Source organism: Erpetoichthys calabaricus, chromosome 12 (genome assembly GCF_900747795.2).
Source record: "Erpetoichthys calabaricus chromosome 12, fErpCal1.3, whole genome shotgun sequence".
Taxonomy (NCBI): domain Eukaryota; kingdom Metazoa; phylum Chordata; class Cladistia; order Polypteriformes; family Polypteridae; genus Erpetoichthys; species Erpetoichthys calabaricus.
This window is the reverse complement of record NC_041405.2, coordinates 24,004,694-24,027,647: the sequence shown is the minus strand read 5'-3', so window position 1 is coordinate 24,027,647 and position 22,954 is coordinate 24,004,694. Positions and strand designations below refer to the sequence as shown.

At 40.0% G+C, this 22,954-nt stretch overlaps 1 protein-coding gene across 1 annotated transcript in view; it reads right to left on the bottom strand.

Annotated features, from left to right (window-relative positions):
* grap2a (GRB2 related adaptor protein 2a) overlaps nt 1-22,954 on the bottom strand; it is an 84,935-nt gene that overhangs the window by 10,984 nt on the left and 50,997 nt on the right. The window contains exons 4-5 of the mRNA XM_028815234.2: nt 22,161-22,280; nt 628-802 (exon numbers count right to left, since the gene is read on the bottom strand). Coding sequence (XP_028671067.1) covers nt 628-802; nt 22,161-22,280 — 295 coding nt within the window. The remainder of the gene's footprint in view (nt 1-627; nt 803-22,160; nt 22,281-22,954) is intronic.

The following is a 22,954-nucleotide window of genomic DNA, read 5'->3' as shown; positions in this document are numbered from 1 at the left end:
TTCTTGCCACCTTTCCTACTCGCCTGATTTTTGCTCCGTGTGACTTTTTCTTGTTCCTGCATATGAATAAAGAACTCAAAGGAAAGCGTTTTTTGTAAAATCGCTGAAGACAACTTCCTCTTCAGCAATTCCAAAAATTTTCCACCAGTTGGAAAACCATTGGGACACGTGCATTCATTCACGTGGAGAGTACTTTGAAGGAGACTAAAGTTTCAGTAAGTAAAAATTATTAAAATTATTATTCAGTTCCGCTTATTTTTGGATACCCCCTCGTACAAATAGGTGAATTCAGTCAATCAGTCAGTCAGTATCATTTTCCAACCCACTATATCCTAACACAGCACACACACTAGGGACAATTTACGGATCGCCAATGCACCTAACCTGCATGTCTTTGGACTGTGGGAGGAAACCGGAGCACCCGGAGGAAACCCACGCAGACACGGGGAGAACATGCAAACTCCACGCAGGGAGGACCCGGGAAGCAAACCCAGGTCTCAAATAGTCAAAATGATTTCAATACACTTCTTTTGTTTCTCTTTTTATAAAACCTAATTGACAAACATGGATTCCTAAGCTTCATTAAAAAAGTTCAACGCTCAGTTGCTACCTTAAACCGAACCTTACCTGCTGGGGCTCATCCCTGGAGCCCTCCCGCAAGAAGATCTGCTTGTGTTTGGAAATGGAGGAAGTCTTGTAGAAGTCAACCAGCTTGTTAAGGGAGGGGAATTTTTCTGTCCAGAGGAAATAGTTTCCTTTGCCATCTTTCATCACTTTGAAATGCTGCACATCTAAGTCATGTCTGAAACACAGCAAATGAATACACAAATTCTATATAGAAATCATTACAGTCCAATGAAAGATACAATACACGGAATCAATTTATGAATTTCACTGGTCTACAAAAAAAATTTTTTTGTTTGCTTCTGGGAACTTCAGAGCAACTCTTTATTAAGTTTTTACACTGATTTCATATATGAAATTGGAATTAAGCTACCATGTCAGTTTTTTGAAATACAGTGATTCCTCGCTATATCGCGCTTCCCCTTTCGCGGCTTCACTCTATCGCGGATTTTATATGTAAGCATATTTAAATATATATCGCGGATTTTTTGCTGGTTCGCGGATTTCTGTGGACAATGGGTCTTTTAATTTCTGGTACATGCTTCCTCAGTTGGTTTGCCCAGTTGATTTCATACAAGGGTCGCTATTGGCAGATGGCTGAGAGGCTACCCAATGTACTTTTCTCTCTCTCTCTCTCTCTTGCGCTGACTTTTTCTGATCCTGATGTAGGGGGTGTGAGCAGGGGGGCTGTTCGCACACCTAGACGATACGGACGCTCGTCTAAAAATGCTGAAAGATTATCTTCACGTTGGCTACCTTCTGTGCAGCTGCTTCGTGAAGCGACATGCTGCACAGTGCTTAAAAGCACGAAGGGCACGTATTGATTTTTTTATCTCTCTCTCTCTGCTCCTGACGAGGGGGTGTGAGCTGCCGCCTTCAACAGCTTTGGGCCGCGGTGCTTCGCATACTTAAAAGCAAACAGCCCTATTGATTTGTTTGCTTTCCTCTCTTTCTGACAGTCTGTGCTCCTGACGCGCACTCCTTTGAAGAGGAAGATATGTTTGCATTCTTTTAATTGTGAGACAGAACTATCATCTCTGTCTTGTCATGGAGCACAGTTTAAACTTTTGAAAAAGAGACAAATGTTTGTTTGCAGTGTTTGAATAACGTTCCTGTCTCTCTACAACCTCCTGTGTTTCTGTGCAAATCTGTGACCCAAGCATGACAATATAAAAATAACCATATAAACATATGGTTTCTACTTCGCGGATTTTCTTATTTCGCGGGTGGCTCTGGAACGCAACCCCCGCGATGGAGGAGGGATTACTGTACACATCATTGACATTTTGACACTTTTGAATATCAATATAATATATTAACACGATATCTAGAGTTTAGACTATGTCCCACCAAAATTGTTTTGATGTGTTTATTCTGAAAACAAACCAGAAGACGATACCAGAGACACGTTAAAGTATATTTATGTCAATTTACCTCAATATAAAAGTGAGGTCAGCATGCCCAAAAGCGCGTTTGCGCTTGTACTGCACATCCGTCTCTCTTTGCAAGAACCAACAGTAGTCATCCATCATGCTCGGAGTGAATTTTCCCCGATATCAGTTTTCCATCACCTTTATATCTTAATGAAATCTTTCCCCGTGCTCATCTCGGACGTTGCTTAGACTTGGTGGAAAAAAGTCGAGACGAGAATGTAAAAAATGCGTCTTCAGTGACATTCTGGCTCCCGTAAGCTAATATACTTTCAGCATATTCTCCACAAGCTCGGTATAATTCTCTGCTCTGTGACTGTCAAGAAAATTCTGGACAACCTGCACGAATGAGGGTGCTGATTCAGTTGGCTTCAGTTTCCTTTTGAACTCATCGCCAAGCATCAGTTCACGTATTTCAGGGCCAACAAAAACACCTTCTTTAATTTTGGCTTCACTTTTCTCGAGACTAAACTTATTTCTTAAATGCTGAAACGCATCGGTTTTACTGTCCAGTCACCCTAGTTATCCAAGACCTGGAACATCATAACTAAAAAATGGGATGTGCTGGACGCAAACGGTTTTCAGATTTGGAGTCAGCAAGTGAAATTTGTTAAAGTGCAGATGAAAGAATCCCAGTAGCAAAATGCTTGTTGGCGAGTATTTCTGGGTATTATACAAAATTTTGGTCACCTCAGCACTAATGTCTTATTTTAATGGATGGGGTGTTGAATTTACATGATGTGCCTCAAATAAATACATGAGGACAACTCATCTGGTCTAGTGGCTAAAGACCTGGGCATTAAATAATAATGTTGCCACTTCAATCAAGAGTTTACTTGACCTTCCTGTACTTCAGTTATAAATGAAAAGAAATACACGTGAATATCAATAGTTTAGCTTATCACTTTCATACTTCTAAAGCATCTTCTTATGGTGTTCACCGTAGACAGGAACCATGTAAGCTATTGTAATGTGTTATCCAAAGCAATGACCGTCTACAGCACCCAAAAACTTTAACTCAACAGAGAGGTGAACATAAGGGAGAGAATAAAGTAGCAAAGGAATAAGAAGAAAGTAAATCATTTTTCCATTTCTACCTTAATATTATTTATATAGCACTCTTACTCCATAGATCAGCATTTCTCAACCTTTAAGTTTTTGCAACCCGAGTTTTCATAACAGTTTTACTCGCGCCCCCCTAACGTTTTTTTGAAAGGAGCCCACTAATACCAATATGTTCTTTTTTAATTAATGATATATTATAGATGCATATTTTATTATACCTACAGTGGAACCTCGGTTCACGAACGTCTCTGAACACGTACAAATCGGTTTACGACCAAAAAGTTCGCCAAACTTTTGCATCTGTTCATGACCACACACTCGGTATATGAACAAGCCAGTTTCCCTTTAGGTTTATATGTGTTCAGTCTCTCCCTGTGCATTTTCTGTGCAGCGAGCGAGTGAGCAAGAGAGAGAGAGAGACACACACACACAGGCGCATGCGAGAGACAGAGAGAGACACACACACACAGGCGCACACGAAAGAGAGATACACACACACAGGCGCGCGCGAGAGAGAGAGAGACACACACACACAGGCGCGCGAGAGAGAGACACACACACAGGCGCGCGAGAGAGACACATGCACACACGAGAGAGAGAGAGAGGGCTGGATGCATAAGGTAAAGAATGCACTGGGCTTGTTTTTGTTTTCACTTCTGTTTACAGCGATTGGTTCGTGGTGTGCACTGTTGCAATGTTACTTTTCTTGGTTGTTTATTACATTACGGATTTTTCAAATGTTCATTTTGTTCCTTGTGCTTAAAACTCATTAAAAAATTGTTTTTAGCGAGTAGTTCGTAGCGCTATTGCGCAAACTATTGCAGTGTTAGTTTTCTCTGTTGTTCAAGGTTGTCTCAGTGTTATTCAATGTTTTTACATTTGGTTTACTATTACACTATGCATTCTATGGTTTAATTAACTATATTTGTGCTTAAAAACTTAAAAAAAAATATTTACATACAGTTCGTACAGTCTGGATTGAATTAATTGTATTTACATACAATCCTATGAGGGAAATTACTTCGGTTTACAACCAAATCGGTTACGACCAGAGTTTTGGAACGAATTATGGTTGTGAACTGAGGTTCCACTGTACTTAACTTTTAGCGACATTTATCTAACTCTATATTTATTTTTCTAGTATCAGAATGTAGTTTAAGTTAATTTGTTTTGGTTTCAATAGATGTATTTTTCATATTTTCGATTCCTGTTTTCTTTTTTTCACATCTTCGTGCCACCCTAGGGTGGCCTGTCCCATAGATTGAGAACCACTGCCATAGATGTTAAACGCCTGTTTGTTCCATGAGGTCCACTGCCCCATCCAACGGTATTATAGAAGCACTTCCCTCCTCTGCTTCTCTCTCTTTTAGAATTCATGGTTTTAGCATATTCTATGCTTACTGACTTGAATTTTGGAATTATTGTTGATTTACTTTTTCACTAGCCATGGTATCTATCCAAAGACAAGCATTAGAATAATTAAAAAATATTTGCTACCTTTTGCTCTCTGTGTATTTTTATCCCCTTACTTCTGTATTTGTGTCTGTCTGTACCTTTCTTCACAGGCACTACCATTTTCAAACGCATTCCCGCTTCTCAGACTCAATCCGGTTTGTCATTTGCCATCTTTGAAGGCAAATCAGCAAGCCTCATATGTCTCTCATGTGTCTCACGCTCGCACTTCCTCTTTCGTTGTGTTACCAAAGCCAAACTGACCAATCACACCAAAGCCAAACAAGCCAATCAGATTACTCTGTGGGTCAGGACACACAGACCTCAGTGCTTTATTATATAGTAGATAGATTATTATGGTGACATTACATGGCCATACTGTCTCCTTTGTGCGCTATTATTTTTTAGATAGCTGTTGCCAGTTTGTGACTATCTTTGCATGACCATGGTCAAGTTTTTCACAATTTCCTTACCAGTCGACAGAAGTGTTTATATACTGTCCAGCTTTATATTCCATCCTCAGGCTACAGCAGAAACAGTTCTCTGATGTTTGTCCATTTTGAGAGGAGTCCTTTAGAAATCCTTGAGGCGGTCACTACAGAGCTCCCCCCTCTATTTTTTAGCACTGGTACTGATTTAATAGTCCAGCCACCCTTAGACTACATCCACACTGCCACATTTTAATTTAAAATGAAAATGTTCTCCATCCACACTATTGTTCTCACATCATTTACAAAAGTATCCCCATCTATGCTAAAACGACCATAAACACAAATACCTACACTGGGCATGTGAGCATTGATAATAAAGGAAAAGGCTGTGTTCTCCACGCTAGACATTCATTTGCAGTTTGCATTTACACATGGAGAACAGCAATGGAATTGTTATTGAGAGTAACATGTAAGTGTAAGGTGAACAACGCATCGGAGAAAATATAAAGAGCAGCATCCAGTCAGGGAAAGGCCACACAATAAGAACGAACTAATATGAGAGTCAGCATTTTCAAAGCTTTTCCTTTTTCGTGCATTTACAGTACATTGCAAAGCTGAGCCAGCATTTTTAGAAGTATATGGCCCGCTCAGGTGAGTGTTTTCAAAAGTCTCCATTTTCAGGGGTTGAAAAACGGCAGGGTAGTTTGGACGAAAGGTGAAATCAGAGACCAAAGTCTGCATTTTTAAATGAGAATGCTGTAGTGTGGACATAACCTTAGTGTCCTTAACCTCACCTGTTTATCTTAACAGGGGCACATAGCTGCACTCTTGCCAAGTGGGCGCCCTGTACTCCCACCAGGCAGTTTGAAGGAGTTCTCCAAGACCTCTCCCCTCTCCATGACCACTTTCTGTCTGACTAAAGGGCTAGTCAGCTATGACAGCTACTGGGCTTTACTTGGCAAAGAATATTTGGGGAAACTCATCTTCAGTAGCAATGTCAACATAAAATGATTATGTGAGTTGACGTAGTTGGCCTTAATTACAATGCAAAGCCAACTTTTATACACCTTCTAACAATTCAAATCCAAAATCCAATATTTAGGGTGATACGGCATTCTCAGGACAGTCCACTACATAAGCCTCAATGCTCAATATTTATCAGTTCCATATTTTAGACATGTCTAAATTATACAGATGTTATACTGGATACAATGTTTCACACAGCACCTTATGTTGACTTATGTTGAGGTTTAATCAGCAGCCACATCCTTTGACTACGAAACCAACAACTGTGTCAATACATCTGCTGGTTTATTCAGTCACATATGCAAGCTGCAAAAGAAAACATTGAGTGGAAGCTACTACCAAATTTAGTTTAGATCAGTTATAGTAATTAGCTGAAATTTACAAGGCAGACATTCTTTCAGTACTGAGGGACAGTGCAGGTTCTTTAGAACATGAAAATACAATATTTGCTTTCAAACCACAGATCAGATGTTGATTTGTGCTCATTGCTACACTGTATATTGAATCTCAACATGGAAAGCATGGTGATTTAAACTCCGAGACAAAGTCAGAGAGGTGAGATTGCATTGGTTTGGACGTGTGCAGAGGAGAGATGCCTGGTAAATTGAGAGAAGGGTGCTAAGGATAGAGCTGCCAGGTAAAAGGAAGAGAGGAAGGCCTAAGAGAAAGTTTATGGATGTGGTGATGGGTGTGACAGAGCAAGATGACGAGGACAAGAAGATATGGAAGAAGTTGATCCACTGTGGCAACTCCTAATGGGAGCAGCTGAAAGAAGAAGAAGACTGAGCTGTTGTGAAGACAAGCACTGTTTTTATATTTTTATAATGGGAGCAGCTGAAAGAAGAAGAAGTCTAAAATAAGCCAAATTGATCTTTGTAGAATAAGTACTCAGTCAACACCTTTCATGCATGTCCCTGATCCAGTCGCTACAGGCTTTTTTAAACAAGTGTCTGACTAACTAATCGACAGTGTGATTGATATATTATTTTATGTTGTAATAATAATAATAATAATAATAATAATAATAGTTTTGGGAATAAGTTATTATAATAACTAAATCATGGAGCAGGAGAGTGGCAATGTGTTGCATGTTGATTAGTACACTGTTATGTTATACCCAGGTTTTGTTCTCCAGCTTATATTATTATATATACCATATTATATTTATAATAATTATTTTTTTATTTTGTCTATAATTTATGTTTATAGTGCTACATGTAAATATTGTTTAATTGTTACGTATTGTGCATATGTCCTTTTAATTTACATTACTGGATTTCTGTGGGTGGAACCCCAAGAGGTGGGATTACTATGATGTCATCACTGAGGTACCGCCCTCAGCCTTCATATTTCAGGTTGGGGTGTGAATCCCTCAGAGACTCCTTGAAGTTTGGGATGTTAAGATCTATAGCAGGAGTATTGGTATGGATTCTGTGCATTTCTTGCTTCTCTTTACTTGATTTTGCATTTGGTTCACGCTTGTGATTGTCCTTTTAGGTAAATCCTTTCTGCCTTTACTTTTCTTTTTTATTTTTGAGAATTGATTTTTCGTTTATAAACATTCTTCTTTGGATTTATCCTTTAATATTTCAAAAATTACTAAAAATTTCTAAAAGCTTTTTCTTCATTTCTTATTGTTTTCCCTCACATTGAATGGTTATTGACTCTTATTCTAAAATTGACATTGACAATTGACAATTTACATTTTTGTTTTGCAGACTGCACAAATCACTACATTTGTGTTTTTTTATTATTTTTTAATTCCGGTACTTGGTGTTGGCACAATCACCACATGGGCAAAGTATGCTGTAGCTTCTTGCAATGTTGGGAAGATACAGAAAGCTCCACAGGAGTCTCCTCATAATGGCGATACATTTATTGCTATAGAATGCCATGCCCAGGGAGAGGCTGGGTGGTATTTTGGTCTTGGCACCCATCTGAAATGTTTATTTCCTGTCCTGTTCATTACCTTCTTTAATTGCTTTGTAAGTTTTTATCAATGAATTTAGAAAGCACTTTGAGTTGGCTTTGTGTGTAAAATATGCTATGTTAATCAACTTGCTTTGTAAAGCACTTTGATCTACAATCACATATGAAAAAAAAATAATGTCGTAGTTGATGTTTATCTTTCCATGGTGCTCTTATGGTAGCTTTTCTTTATTCATTTTTATTTGCTTTCCTAAGGAGTTCTTGGGATTTCTTGTTGACTATTCTGGAGTTTCTAAATTGTCCCTAGTGTGTGCTTGGTGTGTGGGTATGTGTGTGTGTGTGTGCCCTGCGGTGGGCTGGCGCCCTGCCCGGGGTTTGTTTCTTGCCTTGCGCCCTGTGTTGGTTGGGATTGGCTCCAGCAGATCCCCATGACCCTGTAGTTAGGATATAGCGGGTTGGATAATGGATAGATGGATGGATATTCTGGAGTTTCTGAGGTCGAGAGTTGATACAAATAATTATTTTGTCTTACATTAATTCCTGACATCGTTGAAACATTTTAACGTCTTATTGCCATGCCATTTTGAATATTGACAGGAGATGGAGATGCCATTAGGATGAGTTTTTCTTATCCATTGCTTAGGCAGCCTCCCAGAGTTCTCCATGAGCCTGCTTTAATGACGCTATTGGCCTGACTATATATAAAGTCATATTATTCGCCATTTCGGTATCTGTGTTTGGATAAATATAATAGATTCTAAACGCACTTCTTGTTTTGTTTTTTTTATTATTTTCTGACTTAAGATTTTTACTTGGTTTGTATCTTTGGTTTCAACTCCTGTGCGTACTCTATTTTGGTTCTCATTTCATCTTCCGATCCTAGAATAAAAAGTTATTCTGCTTTGACAGAGAAGGTACTTGTTCCTGTACAGAGCCAGTAAGAAACTGCCATAGGTAATGGCATGAGAAGGACATAAAGATGAAGGTATAACCCAAGGTTAAAGTCGTACCCAAGTCCAAAAAAAAGAAAGGTCAAAGACAAAATGAAAAACAAACTCTTTGTCAAAAGAAACAAGAATCAGTTGAGTCTAAGAATCAAAAGATCACACACTAAATGCTGTAATTTGCTATCTGATTTCACAAGAATTTTGCCTGCAAACTTGGACGTCAACAGACATATACAGCGATCAAAAGATAATGTTACACTGCAACAAGCGTCGCCACCATGTTATCGCAGCTCCATCCAACTGTGGCTGCTCTGAATACTCACAAATTAGCAGCAAAATGCATTAATAGAAAAGTATCTAAAAGGGCAGAGAGAATACCATAAACACAGAAAAATATACATTTTACAAAAACAAAAAAAATACATGAATGAAAAAAGACAAAACATTCATGAGACCGCTGTTAAATAATCAGACTGTAAAATGATAACAGATGCCATGGTGGTCTGTGAGGGGCAGGGATCGGCAGAGGAAGCCTTAGGGGTGTGCAGGGCCAACCCCATGTGGGGCCGTCCATCCATCCATCCATCCTCTTCCGCTTATCTGAAGTCGGGTCGCGGGGGCAGCAGCTTGAGCAGAGATGCCCAGACTTCCCTTTCCCCGGCCACTTCTTCTAGATCTTACGGGAGAATCCCAAGGCGTTCCCAGGCCAGCCGGGAGACATAGTCCCTCCAGCGTGTCCTGGGTCTTCCCCGGGGCCTCCTCCCGGTTGGGCGTGCCCGGAACACCTCACCAGGGAGACGTCCAGGAGGCATCCTGATCAGATGCCCGAGCCACCTCATCTGACTCCTCTCGATGTGGAGGAGCAGCAGCTCTACTCTGAGCCCCTCCCGGATGACTGAGCTTCTCACCCTATCTTTAAGGGAGAGCCCAGACACCCTGCGGAGGAAACTCATTTCAGCCGCTTGTATTCGCAATTTCGTTCTTTCGGTCACTACCCATAGCTCGTGACCATAGGTGAGGGTAGGAACATAGATCGACTGGTAAATTGAGAGCTTTGCCTTACGGCTCAGCTCCTTTTTCACCACGACAGACCAATGCAGAGCCTGCATCACTGTGGACGCCACACCGATCCGCCTGTCGATCTCACACTCCATTCTTCCCTCACTTGTGAACAAGACCCCGAGATACTTGAACTCCTCCACTTGAGGCAGGATCTCGCTCCCAACCCTGAGAGGGCACTCCACCCTTTTACGGCTGAGGACCATGGTCTTGGATTTGGAGGTGCTGATTCCCATCCCAGCCGCTTCACACTCAGCTGCGAACCGATCCAGAGAGAGCTGAAGATCACGGCCTGATGAAGCAAACAGGACAACATCATCTGCAAAAAGCAGTGACCCAATCCTGAGTCCACCAAACCGGACCGTGTGGGGCCGGTTATGTCAAAAGCTGTTTACTGGTATTTGTTGGCTGTATAAACTTGCGTGAAAATTTAATAAAAATAATGTTAACATTCACCGAATTTTCTCATTACAGTATTCAGAATGATTTTTGAAATATAACACTTTATCAAAATTTAACAGTACAATCTATTAAAAAAGTGAAATTCATATTTTATGACAATACCACAACAGTGCGAAATGCGATGTGGCGTCATGCAGAAAGTAGCAGGGCCTCTTCTAGAAAATGTACCCAAATTGAAAGTAAGTATACTCTGAGTCTCGATATGCAGGATGTCATTGTCATAACTCACGTTGATGTCATGTCAGCCGGTTATTATGTTTTTGTGCATTAATATTCGGACATGCCTATGGCCTACAAATAAAATGTAAGTTTTGGTGTTTCGACAGAAAGTGTGAAATTAATGTAGAGGTATCATCATGAAATCTCTTACCGGTTTTCAGGTTCAGAGACGAAAATTTTCTTGCCTTCCGATTGGAAAAGTCGTTGATGACATCTTTGTAGTCTAATCTGGAGCTGCAATGTCTTTTTCTATAGATAAGAGAAGCCAACCCAGCGACTAATGGGCTATACCTATTTTAGGAATGGATTATGCATGGTGACCCTTTTCGGGCGATGAAGGTGGACTATGGAATGTTTTCAAAGACATACATGTACGGAATTTGACCTTGAAGAGGGATTTTTAAAGGATTCCTGTTAGAAGCATCTCAAATATATATGTATATACTGGAGAATATAACTTGAAAAATCTGCTCGAATGGGACATGCGGACCTCAAAAGTGTGGCCCCCTTAGGCACGATGGCTGTGGCACTCACCCCACTTGCTACCCCCAAATGCTACTCTTTAGGGGTCACAAAACCATTCCTTGCAAACTGATTGGGTGAAATTTTGGACTTTTCTAGTGTGGCCAATACTCTGGGCCAGAGGGTTGTGAATGCTAGATTTTTTAAATTACTCTATTTACCCGCTTTCATCACGTCATAAAACTGAACCTACTTCAGTCCTGACACAGCAATAATGTTATGTTACGTGTGATCTGTGAGAATCTTAAAGGCTATGTTCACATTAACCAGGCTGAAGTGACTCAGATCCAATTTTTTCCCTTAATGTGACACAAATCTGATGTTTTTGGTGTTGTGTGGACAAACAATTCAATCTTTTCAAATCAAATTTGAGTCTTTTTAATATGTGGTCCTAGAATAGATACTTAATCAAGTTGTGGCCACACAACATGAATGAGAATGGCCAGAGTTGTCATCAACCAGCAGCGGCAGCGTGGACAAACAACAATGGAGGAGAGCTAAAGCTCTGACAACAGTCACTGGATCCTTTCTCATACCCACATATCCCATGGTGCAGCAGTGTCCACAATTGCTACAATGAGCAAAAGCTGGCCGTTTGGCTTTTATTCGCTTTCTCGACCTAATCATGTACAGCTGAAGAACTGCTTGCCATCCTCCAGAGCAAAACGTGATGCATACACCAACTACTAGTGCGTCAGGATTGTTGGTTTTAATACCACGAGTCGTCTCATAAATATGACATTTTTTTTGTCGTTGGTGACACAGATGACATTTCAATGTGTGAAACATGCATTTATAACTTCTTGTCTAGATTACTGCAATGCGCTTCTTTTTGGAATTAGCCAGGCCTCCATTGCTCGCCTACAGCTGGTGCAAAATGGCGCTGCTCGATTTTTAACTGGTACAAGCAAGCAGGAGCATGTTACCCCGATTTTGGCTTCCCTTCACTGGCTTCCAGTTCGTTTTTTCGAATCCATTTTAAGTTTCTTGTATTTGTTTTTAAATCCTTTAATGGTTGTGCCCCATTGTATCTGTCGGAACTGCTGCACACATATGTACCGTCTCGCCCTCTCAGGTCAGCAGACCAGATGCTTTTAACATGTTCCTAAGACACGATGCAAACTTAGAAATGATCGGGCTTTTTCAGTTGCAGCTCCAAAACTCTGGAATGATTTGCCATTGCACGTCTGGCAGGCTCCTTCACTTGCTGTCTTTAAATCTTATGTAAAAGTACACTTTTACTCCCTGGCCTTTGACCCAGTGTTAGATGTTCACTATCTGTGTATTTGTTTATTATGAAGTTCTTCAGCTCTTGTGTGTTTCTGTTTCTTTTACCCTTTGGTTATTGTGTGTCTTATATGTTATGTTTTATTGGACAGCACTTTGGTCAGCGGGTGACACCGTGGCACAGTGGTAGCACTGCTGTCTCGCAGTAAGGAGACCTGGGTTCACCTCCCGGGTCCTCCCTGCATGGCTTTCCTCAAACAGTCTAAAGACAACAGGTTTGGTGCATTGGCGATCCTGAAATTGTCCCGTGTGTGTGTGTGCCCTGCGGTGGGCTGGCGATGTGCCCGTGATTTGTTCCTGCCTTGCACCCTTTGCTGGCTGGGATTGGCTCCAGCAGATTCCTGTGACCCTGTATTAGGATATAGCGGGTTGGAGACTGAATGACTTTGGTCAGCTTTGATGTTGTTTTTAAAATGCTTAATAAATAAATGTACTCTCTATATATAAAATCCTAAGCCTAAAAGTGCAATGATTTTATGTCATGTTTTTTGTCACGCTTTAAATCAGGCTTGTTTTAAAAACTACATATATATGTTTGGTATCATTCTTTTCAGAAATTATTGAACTTTAATGTGATGTTGTTAGATTTTCAGGTTCTTATTCTGTTTTTAAATTATAAACTAAAATATCAAGAACTCACGTCCCGCAAAACAAGACTTTGTGCCAAAAGATTTAAACACGCCTGGGGCCGGAAATAAAAGACAAAGAGTAGGACAGCTGCTGCACAGGCTTTTGATCAAAGCGTCGTGCGAGATGCAGATCATGCGGCACGGCAGCAAGCCAGCAGCTGATCGAGCAAAAAGGAGGTATTGTATCACCGTTTAAGAGGGGGTTTCAGAGGAGCAACCACGTCTCCTTGGGGTGTGTTCAGCCCCCCTCTTCACAACACAAGCGGCAGAGACATAAAGTGGCTAGCGCGTAGCGCAGGCAAGGGGGGTTGGCAAGCAAAGCGAGCAGGGGGTAAGCCCCTAGTAAATAAATAAATAAATAAATAAATGTGTGCATGCATACTCTTTCGGAGGATAGACACGTTCAAATTACAGTTAAATATGTGAACCATCAAGATAGGCAAATCTGATCTGAGCAAAAAATTGGAATTGAGAAATGAGGCTTAGGGCTCGTTTATACTTCACGCTCAGAACGTGCATGTGTATGCATCATAGCTGCCATGTGTTCCCACTGTTCATTTGACACGTTCTATGAGCAGGTCCTCAAAAATTAATGCTACTGCGAGTTGCAATACCAGCAAAGTCTCTGTTTACTGTCTACATTTGACACAAAGTCGCTATGCGGATCCACCGGGACTGATGTGCGCACTCCGATGTTTGATGAATGGTTCGATGTGGTGAAAAAAAATGCCGACATACAGATGCATTCGTGGTGCTTTTATTGTCAAGAGTCGCATATTCCCGATCATAATGACATGATACATTTTAAAAGTCTCACATACCATCTTTTGTGCCGTCTTTTTTTCTGGGGCTTCCTCCTGAACTGACAACAATGGCAGGCAGCATTCGTCACACAGAATGCATTTCATTTATGATATTTCAACTCTCTGCACATTTAGAATCCTTTAGATTTATACTTGACTAGCAAAATACCCGCGCTTCGCAGAGTGTTAAAGAGGTTATGAAAAAGAAAAGGAAACATTTTAAAAATAACATAACATGATTGTCAATGTAATTGTGTTGTCATTGTTATGAGTTTTGCTGTCATATATATATAAATATATATATACATACACAGACACACATAAACATCCATCCATCCATTGTCCAACCTGCTGAATCCAAACACAGGGTCACGGGGGTCTGCTGGAGCCAATCCCAGCCAACACAGGGCACAAGGCAGGAAACAATCCTGGGCAGGGTGCCAACCCACCGCAGACACATAAACATATATATACATATACATATATATACATATCTACACACATATATATATATATATATATATACAGATACACATACACATATATATACATATATATATATACACATATCAATATATATATACACATACATATACACACATACACATACATACATACATATATATCTACACATATATATACATATCTACATATTTATATATATATATGTATATATATAGACATACATATATACATACATACATTCACACACATATATATATATATATATATATATATATCTCCACAATATATATATATATATATATATATATATATATATATATATATATATATTTCAAAATCCCCACGCTTTGCAGCGGTGAAGTACTGCTTTTAAATTTTTATTAAGAAGAAAAGAAAACCTTTTTAAACTGAGGGAAAATATACCAATAACAATTTGTTAAGGATCTGTTTTTTTGTGAAGCTGTCTTTACACAGCTTCTCCGCTGTTTTATAAACAAACACCATATAAGTCCATCCTTTCTGCTTGCTTCGCGGTTCTGTAGTGGTTTATTGTTCGTCTATTACAATTGTTTTTATAACCGAATGCCATATAAGGCCATCCTTTTTCCTTGCTTTGCCAAGGAAGCAGCCTTTTTATTTAATGCACGGGTTCTCCGTTGTTTCATTGTTCGTTTATTACGATTGTTATAGTTGTCTTTGTATACCACGTTGTCAGTTGAGCACTCCCGTTGGAATATGACCAAGCTGTGGAAGCTTACTGTTGAGAATGCAACGTATAGTTGTACAGGAGAAAAATGGCAATCTTTTGTAGGTGTATGAACTTAATTTATGCCTGTATGCGTCAGTCGCTTAATATGCTTTTCGTACCTTATCAATTGTGTAATGTGTTTTTTGAACAGGTTTGATTCATCGAAGTGATCACTCGTACTGTGTTCAGTCAGTTCACGTGAGCCGCTCTCTTGTGTGATGTTGCGATGTCCACGGCTTTATTTAATGTTAGCTAAGACCCGGCACTTAAAAGTTTCTCGCTACAGCAATTTTAACTCTGTTTCAAAGTGATCCAAAGTCTCGTTTATACCTTGTGTCTTCTCATTAAACTTGTATCTCGCGAATATGGTATTGCAAACAGCAGGGGGAGCGTTTCTATAAACTTAATTTAAACTTACGGTTTACATATGCGTCACTCGCTCTTATTGTTTCGCTGCCTTCTCAATTGTGTAATGAATGTTTTCTTCAGCGCTCTTTGTGGCTGTTCCTTGTTTTCAGTTCACGTGATTACGTAGGAGGCGTGATGACGCGATACGCGACTCCGCCTCCCACGGCCATCGAGCTGCACTCCATTACAGTATATGGACAAAAAAGAGGTTCCAGTTATGACCATTACGTGCACAATTTTGAAATGAAACCTGCCTAACTTTTGTAAGTAAGCTGTAAGGATTAAGCCTTCCACCTACACGGGAAGTTGGAGAATTAGTGATGAGTGAGTGAGTCAGTGAGGGCTTTGCCTTTTATTAGTATAGATATTACTTTCATGATGAAATGCATTAAAGTATGTATGTTACATTTTTCAGATAAATTGTTAATTTCATTTAAATAAGGAATACTGTTAATAATTACACACATGGGGGTGATACGGTGGCAGAGCAGTAGCACTGCTGTCTCACAGGGAGTCACGTCGCTGGTATTCCCTGCCTGGAGTTTCCATGTTTTCCTGCTGGGTTTCCACAGTGCGCTCCAGTTTCCTTCCAAAGATATGCAGATTTGGTGACACTAAAATGACACTAGTGTGTATGTCAGTGCTTGTATTCACCTTGCGATGAGCTGATTCCCCGTCCAGGAATTGTTTCTGCCTCGTGCCCAATGCTTGCTATAATGGACACATCCCTGGGTTGATGGATTTAATCATTAAACATCCTTTTCAGAGATATTGCAGTAAGGTGTCATTGGAATTTAATGGGTGTTCCAGGCAATGCACAACACCGTAAAGCAGAACTTGTTCTCATCATGATGATATCTCGCACTGCCACCTGGTGGATTCTTCCAGATTTACGTAAAGTACGTAAGCAAGAATAAACAGTAAAATGCTTGGATAGCAGGAGCCTCCACTAGAGTATGCGTTGTGTATAAACCTGGCCTTACAATGTGAATACAGCCTAAGTAATGCAGACTGAGATCTGCATTTATGTAACAAATGAATAAAAGATAAAATGTCAAAAATCCTTGTTTTAGTCTTCTTTTTCACACTGTGACTGTTGACCATTTACGATCAGGGTGCTGAGGAAGTCATCTACTGACATCATACTGCCATGATTTAACTGAGTGGCTGTTCACGTTATTTGCCGAAATGCATTTCCTGCCCACCTGCGGGTAACATCCTAGGAGAAGAGGGCCCACCTTCACCCAAGTAGCAGCTCTTTCTTTCTCTCTCTCTTTCATTTTGTTGGTTCCTCAATCCACTGCCACTCCCATCTCATATATGAGGAACACTGCTGTTTCCCCACACTGATACTTGGATTCTTCTTCCCAAGAACAGATTTAGCTGGACCCTTCTTCTGCACTGCTTCGACTTTTGTAGTCTCTTTTTCTCTGGCACTTGTTTGCCAGCCCAGTGTCCCATCTCATCCTCTGTCAGCATGAGCTGTGCTCAGCTGATATTTAGGGTGTTGCTTCTGACATGTATAGTACTTACGCTTTCACATGGTGGATTTGAAAGCATTTCACTTATATTTAATTATCACTTTTAACAAATCAGAAGAAACCATGTCACACATTGACAGAAATTGCAATATCACGTTTCTAAAAGTAAGAGGGAATTTTTTTAAAAGAAAGTCCTCTCAGACAATTGTAAGCTGCAGGCTTATGTCTGGCTAAGCCGACTCTCCATTATAATGGCGTGTGCTGTCCGTTAGGTTGGCTCTCATACTCTGCTCATTATTCACAAACACAGGGACAGCTGGGGGGCTGCCACCTGTGGAAACCGTACATTACATTTTCTTCACTCCATTGCCCCCACCATGACATGTCACTTGAAATGCCAGACCTCCTGGAATGACAATTCTTCAAATTTGTCTGATGGGTATTGCAATTAAAACTGCTCCAGTTACCGGGCTGGTGGTACACCAGAGGGGTACGGCAGCATGACAGTCCTGAGGACACGCGAATCAGTCATCAGGTGCTCCTGCATGGACTCTTTTTCATTACTGAGGTAAGCCATACTGTTAGTACAACAAACAAGAGCAGCCAGGTTTTCCACAGTGTTCTCGCTAGGGTTAGGTTCAGCACAAAAGGCTGTCTCTTTTGGCCTGACGTCTCTCTTTATAGTCACCTAATATACAGCTAGATAGAGGGTCGTAACTTCTCCTTTACGATTATGACATGAATCCCATTTTAAATACAAAATTGTGTATTCCTTGGTAATCACCTGCCATCAACTGACAGACAAATTATAGGGTGAGTGAATGCAGAGCTTGGATCTTAAGATTTATGAGTGATCTTTCACATGATCCTAACATGAGAATCTGTAGGAGACATTTTGCCTTTTCGACTGTCCCGTAAATGAATTCAGCACACTGCAGGTACACATAGTCCTAAAAATCCAACATGCAATGATTTTTAAAAAATTATTTTCATTATTTGCATGAAACTTGTCGAATTGTCATATTAAAAAGAAATTTTTGGTCCATTGTGGTGTTCTCTTAATTCATGGGATACAAAAAAAAAAATGCAAGCCCCACTTCCAAACACTTTCCTAACAAATGGCACATCACAAGTGCAAGATTCATTCATATCTAAAGAAATACATACATGCATATTTCCTATTGAAGTATACAGTATATGGTTACCTTTTTTATTCATTTGTTAAATTGTAATCATCCCTGTTTCACATGTGCATGACAGAGGATCACCTTCCAGGTTAATCTGAGGTGAGCGATACCAACCTGGGGTGAGAAGGGGGATGCTGTCATTAACGTTGTCATCTCTTTTTTCATCCACATCAGCAAGAAAATGCCTAGTGAGGGCAAATTACTTTTCCCCTTCCAGCAAGAGCACTGTAAAAGGCCAGATGCCCCAGAGAGGGGCATCTCAAACCAAACTCAGACTGGCAGCAGAGCAGAGCTCCTGAGAAAGACCCACTCTATTGAGCTGCTAATGCTAGAGAAAGAAAGAAAGAAAGAAAGAAAGAAAGAAAGAAAGAAAGAAAGAAAGAAAGAAAGAAAGAAAGAAAGAAAGAAAGAAAGAAAGAAAGAAAGACTACTTTTTGTTTTTGCTGGCACCCCAACTGACTAGAAAGTGGGACCTATCATCCCTATCTGGAAAGGGAAGGGTGACCATCTGAACTGCAGCAACTACAGGGGTAAGGTCCTCTCTACGGTCATCCTTAACAGCATTCGTGATCACTTTCTTACCTACCAGTGACCAGAGCAGTCTGGGTTTATGCCTAAGAAGACTACCATCAACCACATCCTGGCATTGAGGGTTCTCATCGAATGAGAATATTGGCAGAGTTTCTTTGTAGCCTTTGTTGATTTTCGTAAAGCATTCAACTCAATTGATCGAGCTGGCCTGTGGGACATCCTGCAGACACTAAGCTGCCTTTATTATATTATATTATATTATATTATATTATATTATATTATATTATATTATATTATATTATATTATATTATATTATATTAGCTGTCCCCCACAGCACCACCGATGTAGTAGTGAAACAAGACAAATTTTAAAAATCAATAAAAAAAAAAAAATGTAATTCTGGCCAAGCGAAAGGTAGGTACGCTCCAACATCAAACATTGGCACTGTAATCTGATCGTGTTGAGCTCTGACGGAAGAACATCCCTGGCATGGGGAGAAGAGCACATGGCCGTGATATCTCTGCCAATCAGCAGCTACCCTATAAACCACTACCGGTCCGCAGCCGTCTGACAGCCGGGCCGCGAGAGAACTGCCGGCAACGGCGACTCACTCAGACTTTTCAGAATGCTTGGTGGGCGGGGCTTTGCAGCGGTGCAGAGAGAGGAGAGAGACCGAGGTGAGAGAGCATTACAACAAAGTATTTTTACGGTCCCGACAGTTTCCCCATATGACATGAGTCTATAGAAATCACGTTACTACGAAGTACATTCACCAGGTGCTTTCATTACAACGAAGTGACCTTGAAATGCTTGAACGAATCATCCACAGAGCAGTTAGATCTGTGGTCGCAGTTCAGTTGTGCACGTTTGCACAACGATCCCCAAACAGAAACATTGTAAAAAAATCACTTTCTTCGAATTTTCCTCGTACTGTTTTTTTTTTTTTTTTTTGCTGTTTTTGTTGTCTGTGGTTTTCATTGATTCCTTTTGCTTATTGGTTGTCAACATTTGAAAAACATCCATTGGAATTTAACTCATTGTCACCCTCCTATAGAAACGGCAGACACGAAAAAAAGATTGCAGTGTTAATGTTTGTGATGTGCAATCTGTTGGATTGGCAAATGTAAAGCATATGTCTTTGTTATATGCAAAAAAAAGAAGAAAAATCTCAGATTGCAAATGTATGTGAACTGCTTAATAACTTTAATAATAATAGAAATGTTATGTAAATTGTTTATAAAACTGCCCCCCCCCCCCCAAAACCCCAACCTCCCCAGAGACCGGTCCGTGGAAAAATTTGCATCTAATAAAGTGGTCCTTGCTGTCAAAAAGGTTGGGGACCACTGCTATAAAACACACATAGCTGTGATCTCTCTCTCAAAATGTTACTCCTTAACAATCTCTAGATGATAATGTCTGTTGAACAAACAGGTATCGCTATCTAAGCGGAGGCAAAGTACACTCCAACACGTGGCTAGAGGTAGAGCGACTCGAATTGAGGCTGGCGCATGAGTACTCTCTCGGATCGGTACCGCAAGCAAACTCTCAAAGGGAATGTTCAAAAAAAGTTTAGAAAAAAACCCAATTTAAATCTGTTAAGCAGTTCTCTCATGAAAAGCAGATAGACAGACAGACAGATGTTGGATTTTATATATAGAGAGAGATTATATTATATGAGTCGGTCATTTTCTAACCTGCTAAGTCCTGAACAGGGTCATGGGGGTCTGCTGGAGCCTATACAAGCTACCATAGGGCACAAGGCAGGAACAAACCCTGGACAAGGCAACAATCCATCGCAGGGCAAACACACACACATCCCACAACCACCCATTAGGCCAGTTTAGGAAATGCCAATCCACCTAACGTGCATGTCTTTGGACTGTGGGAGGAAAACGGAGCACTCAGAAGAAACCCATGCAGACACGGGAAGAACATGGTTGTAAACCTTATTGGGAGGCAGAACTACCACTGCTCCATCATGCTGCCCTTATTATATTATATTATATTATATTATATTATATTATATTATATTATATTATATTATATTATATTATATTATATTAGCTATGTAAGCCCATGATGTAAAACTATTGAAATTGTCAGAAAAAAATTTAAAATGTAGAGTCGGCAGTTTCATTTTGCAGACGTGCTCAACCCCCTTGTCTGTCAGCGGCTAAGCGAGTTTCTCTCTCATTTGTCTTTCCTCGGCGGTTTCACTTTAGTGATGGAGTCGCTTTCTTTCAGCTTCATGCTGTAGCCTCGTATTTCTTTCTTCTTCCGACTCGTTAACTTGGGGTTGCCTTGTCAGCTCTTTGAGCTTCATGCTGTCACCTCGCACTTCCGGGCCGGACAGACAGACACACACACTTTATATACACTAGCTGTTTAAGCCCGTGCTATAAAAAGCAACAGGGTCCTAGAAACTATTGAAATTGTCAGAAAAAAAATCGAAATGCAGGGATGTCAGGTAATTGAAAGGAACTACTCTGGGCATCTCCCTCCTAGGAGGTTTCGTGTTGCTGACGTGCTCACATCGTTTGTGCATTAGACAACTAAGCAACTGTCTTCTTCGGAGTTTCCTTTTGCCGATGTGCTCACCTCACTTGTATATTAGTGGTGGGAGGAAAAGTAAAAGGGATACTGCTTTGCCGATGTGCTTGCCTCGCTTCTATATTAACCGCTAAGCAAGTGACTCTTTCTTCAGAGGTTTTGCTTTGCTGATGTGCTGGCCTCGATTGTGTATCCTCTGAGGTGGAGCCCTTACTCCGACTCCACCTCGCACTTCCGGGCCAGACAGACAGACACACACACTTCCATGTGTAGACGATTATATTATATTATATTATATTATATTATATTATATTATATTATATTATATTATATTATATTATATTATATTATATTATATTATATTCCCCGTGACCCTGTGTTCAGATTCAGCGGGTTGGATAATGGATGGATGGATGGATATTATATTATATTATATTATATTATATTATATTATATTATATTATATTATATTATATTATATTATATTATATTATATTATATTATATTATTTGTAGGGAAACTATTAAGGCCTTTTCAAGCTCTTTCATAGGTATTAAGAGTAAGGTATATCTAGAAATGAATAAATTTAAGCATCAGACTATCTGAGTGACTAAACATGAAAGAACCTTCATGTATTGCAGACCTACATAAATTCAGAAGAAAAATGACTCATTTTGATGTCATCTGTTGAAGGACTTTTGTTTTATTACTTTCACTTTCAACCAATGTTTGTTTCTATATGACAGTTCATAGATTTCCTGTTTCTTCCTTTGAAGAAGACCTAAGGGCCCTTGTTTTAGATTTCAACAATAGCGATGATGATGAGGCAGAATATTTTGACCCAATACCCTAAACATCCAAAAATATATCTTACATCCCTGCCCGACATCCTCTTGAATCTTACCTGACAGAAATGGAGAATTCTCCTGGTGAGCTCTGACTACCACGGATAAGAAATGATCCCAACTCCTTTTTTATCAGCATTTCCTCAGCAGCTTGTCTTGTTATGGTTTCATGAAACCAGCTAAAGTGTGATAAGAGATACAGGAGAGTCAGTTCAAATACTCCACCATATAAATGAATGAAACTGAGGAAAACGTGTTAGTCAGGCAGATGGACTGTCACACATCCAGCCAAATAAGACATACATTCCTGGACCCCTCCATTAGGTTTAGCTCTGTAGATAATGGACAATATGACTTGATTCAAAGGTTATGGATATTACAGGGAGACAGTCTGCCCAAGAATAGTCTCCGGGCAGTGTATGAAAACCAAAAAACCTGTCCATATGTACCTCAGAGATGGTTACCATCACAATGGATGGAACGGAATAACATACTTATAATTCAAAAAGGAGATTATCACCACAGATAGCTGTCAAGTTGTAATCCATGATTTGTGGGTTACTCTTTTCTGTGCCACCTGGCAAAATTGGCAAACTGGAAAACTAACAGACAGACAGAAGGAGAGACCTAGTTGCGTACTTTAAATGCTGAGAAACAGTCATGTTGGTGGACACTTCGAAGTACATTGGTGTGCATCTTAACCATGCCACTACCCAATCAAGCTCCAAATCTATAATTCATTTTAGATAAAATCAGCACCTACAATTAAGTATGTCATTTTTAAAGGCATTTTGCAAATGAGAGACAATGATGCCAGTTTTAACATCTAATGACAAGAAGCAAACAAATTCAT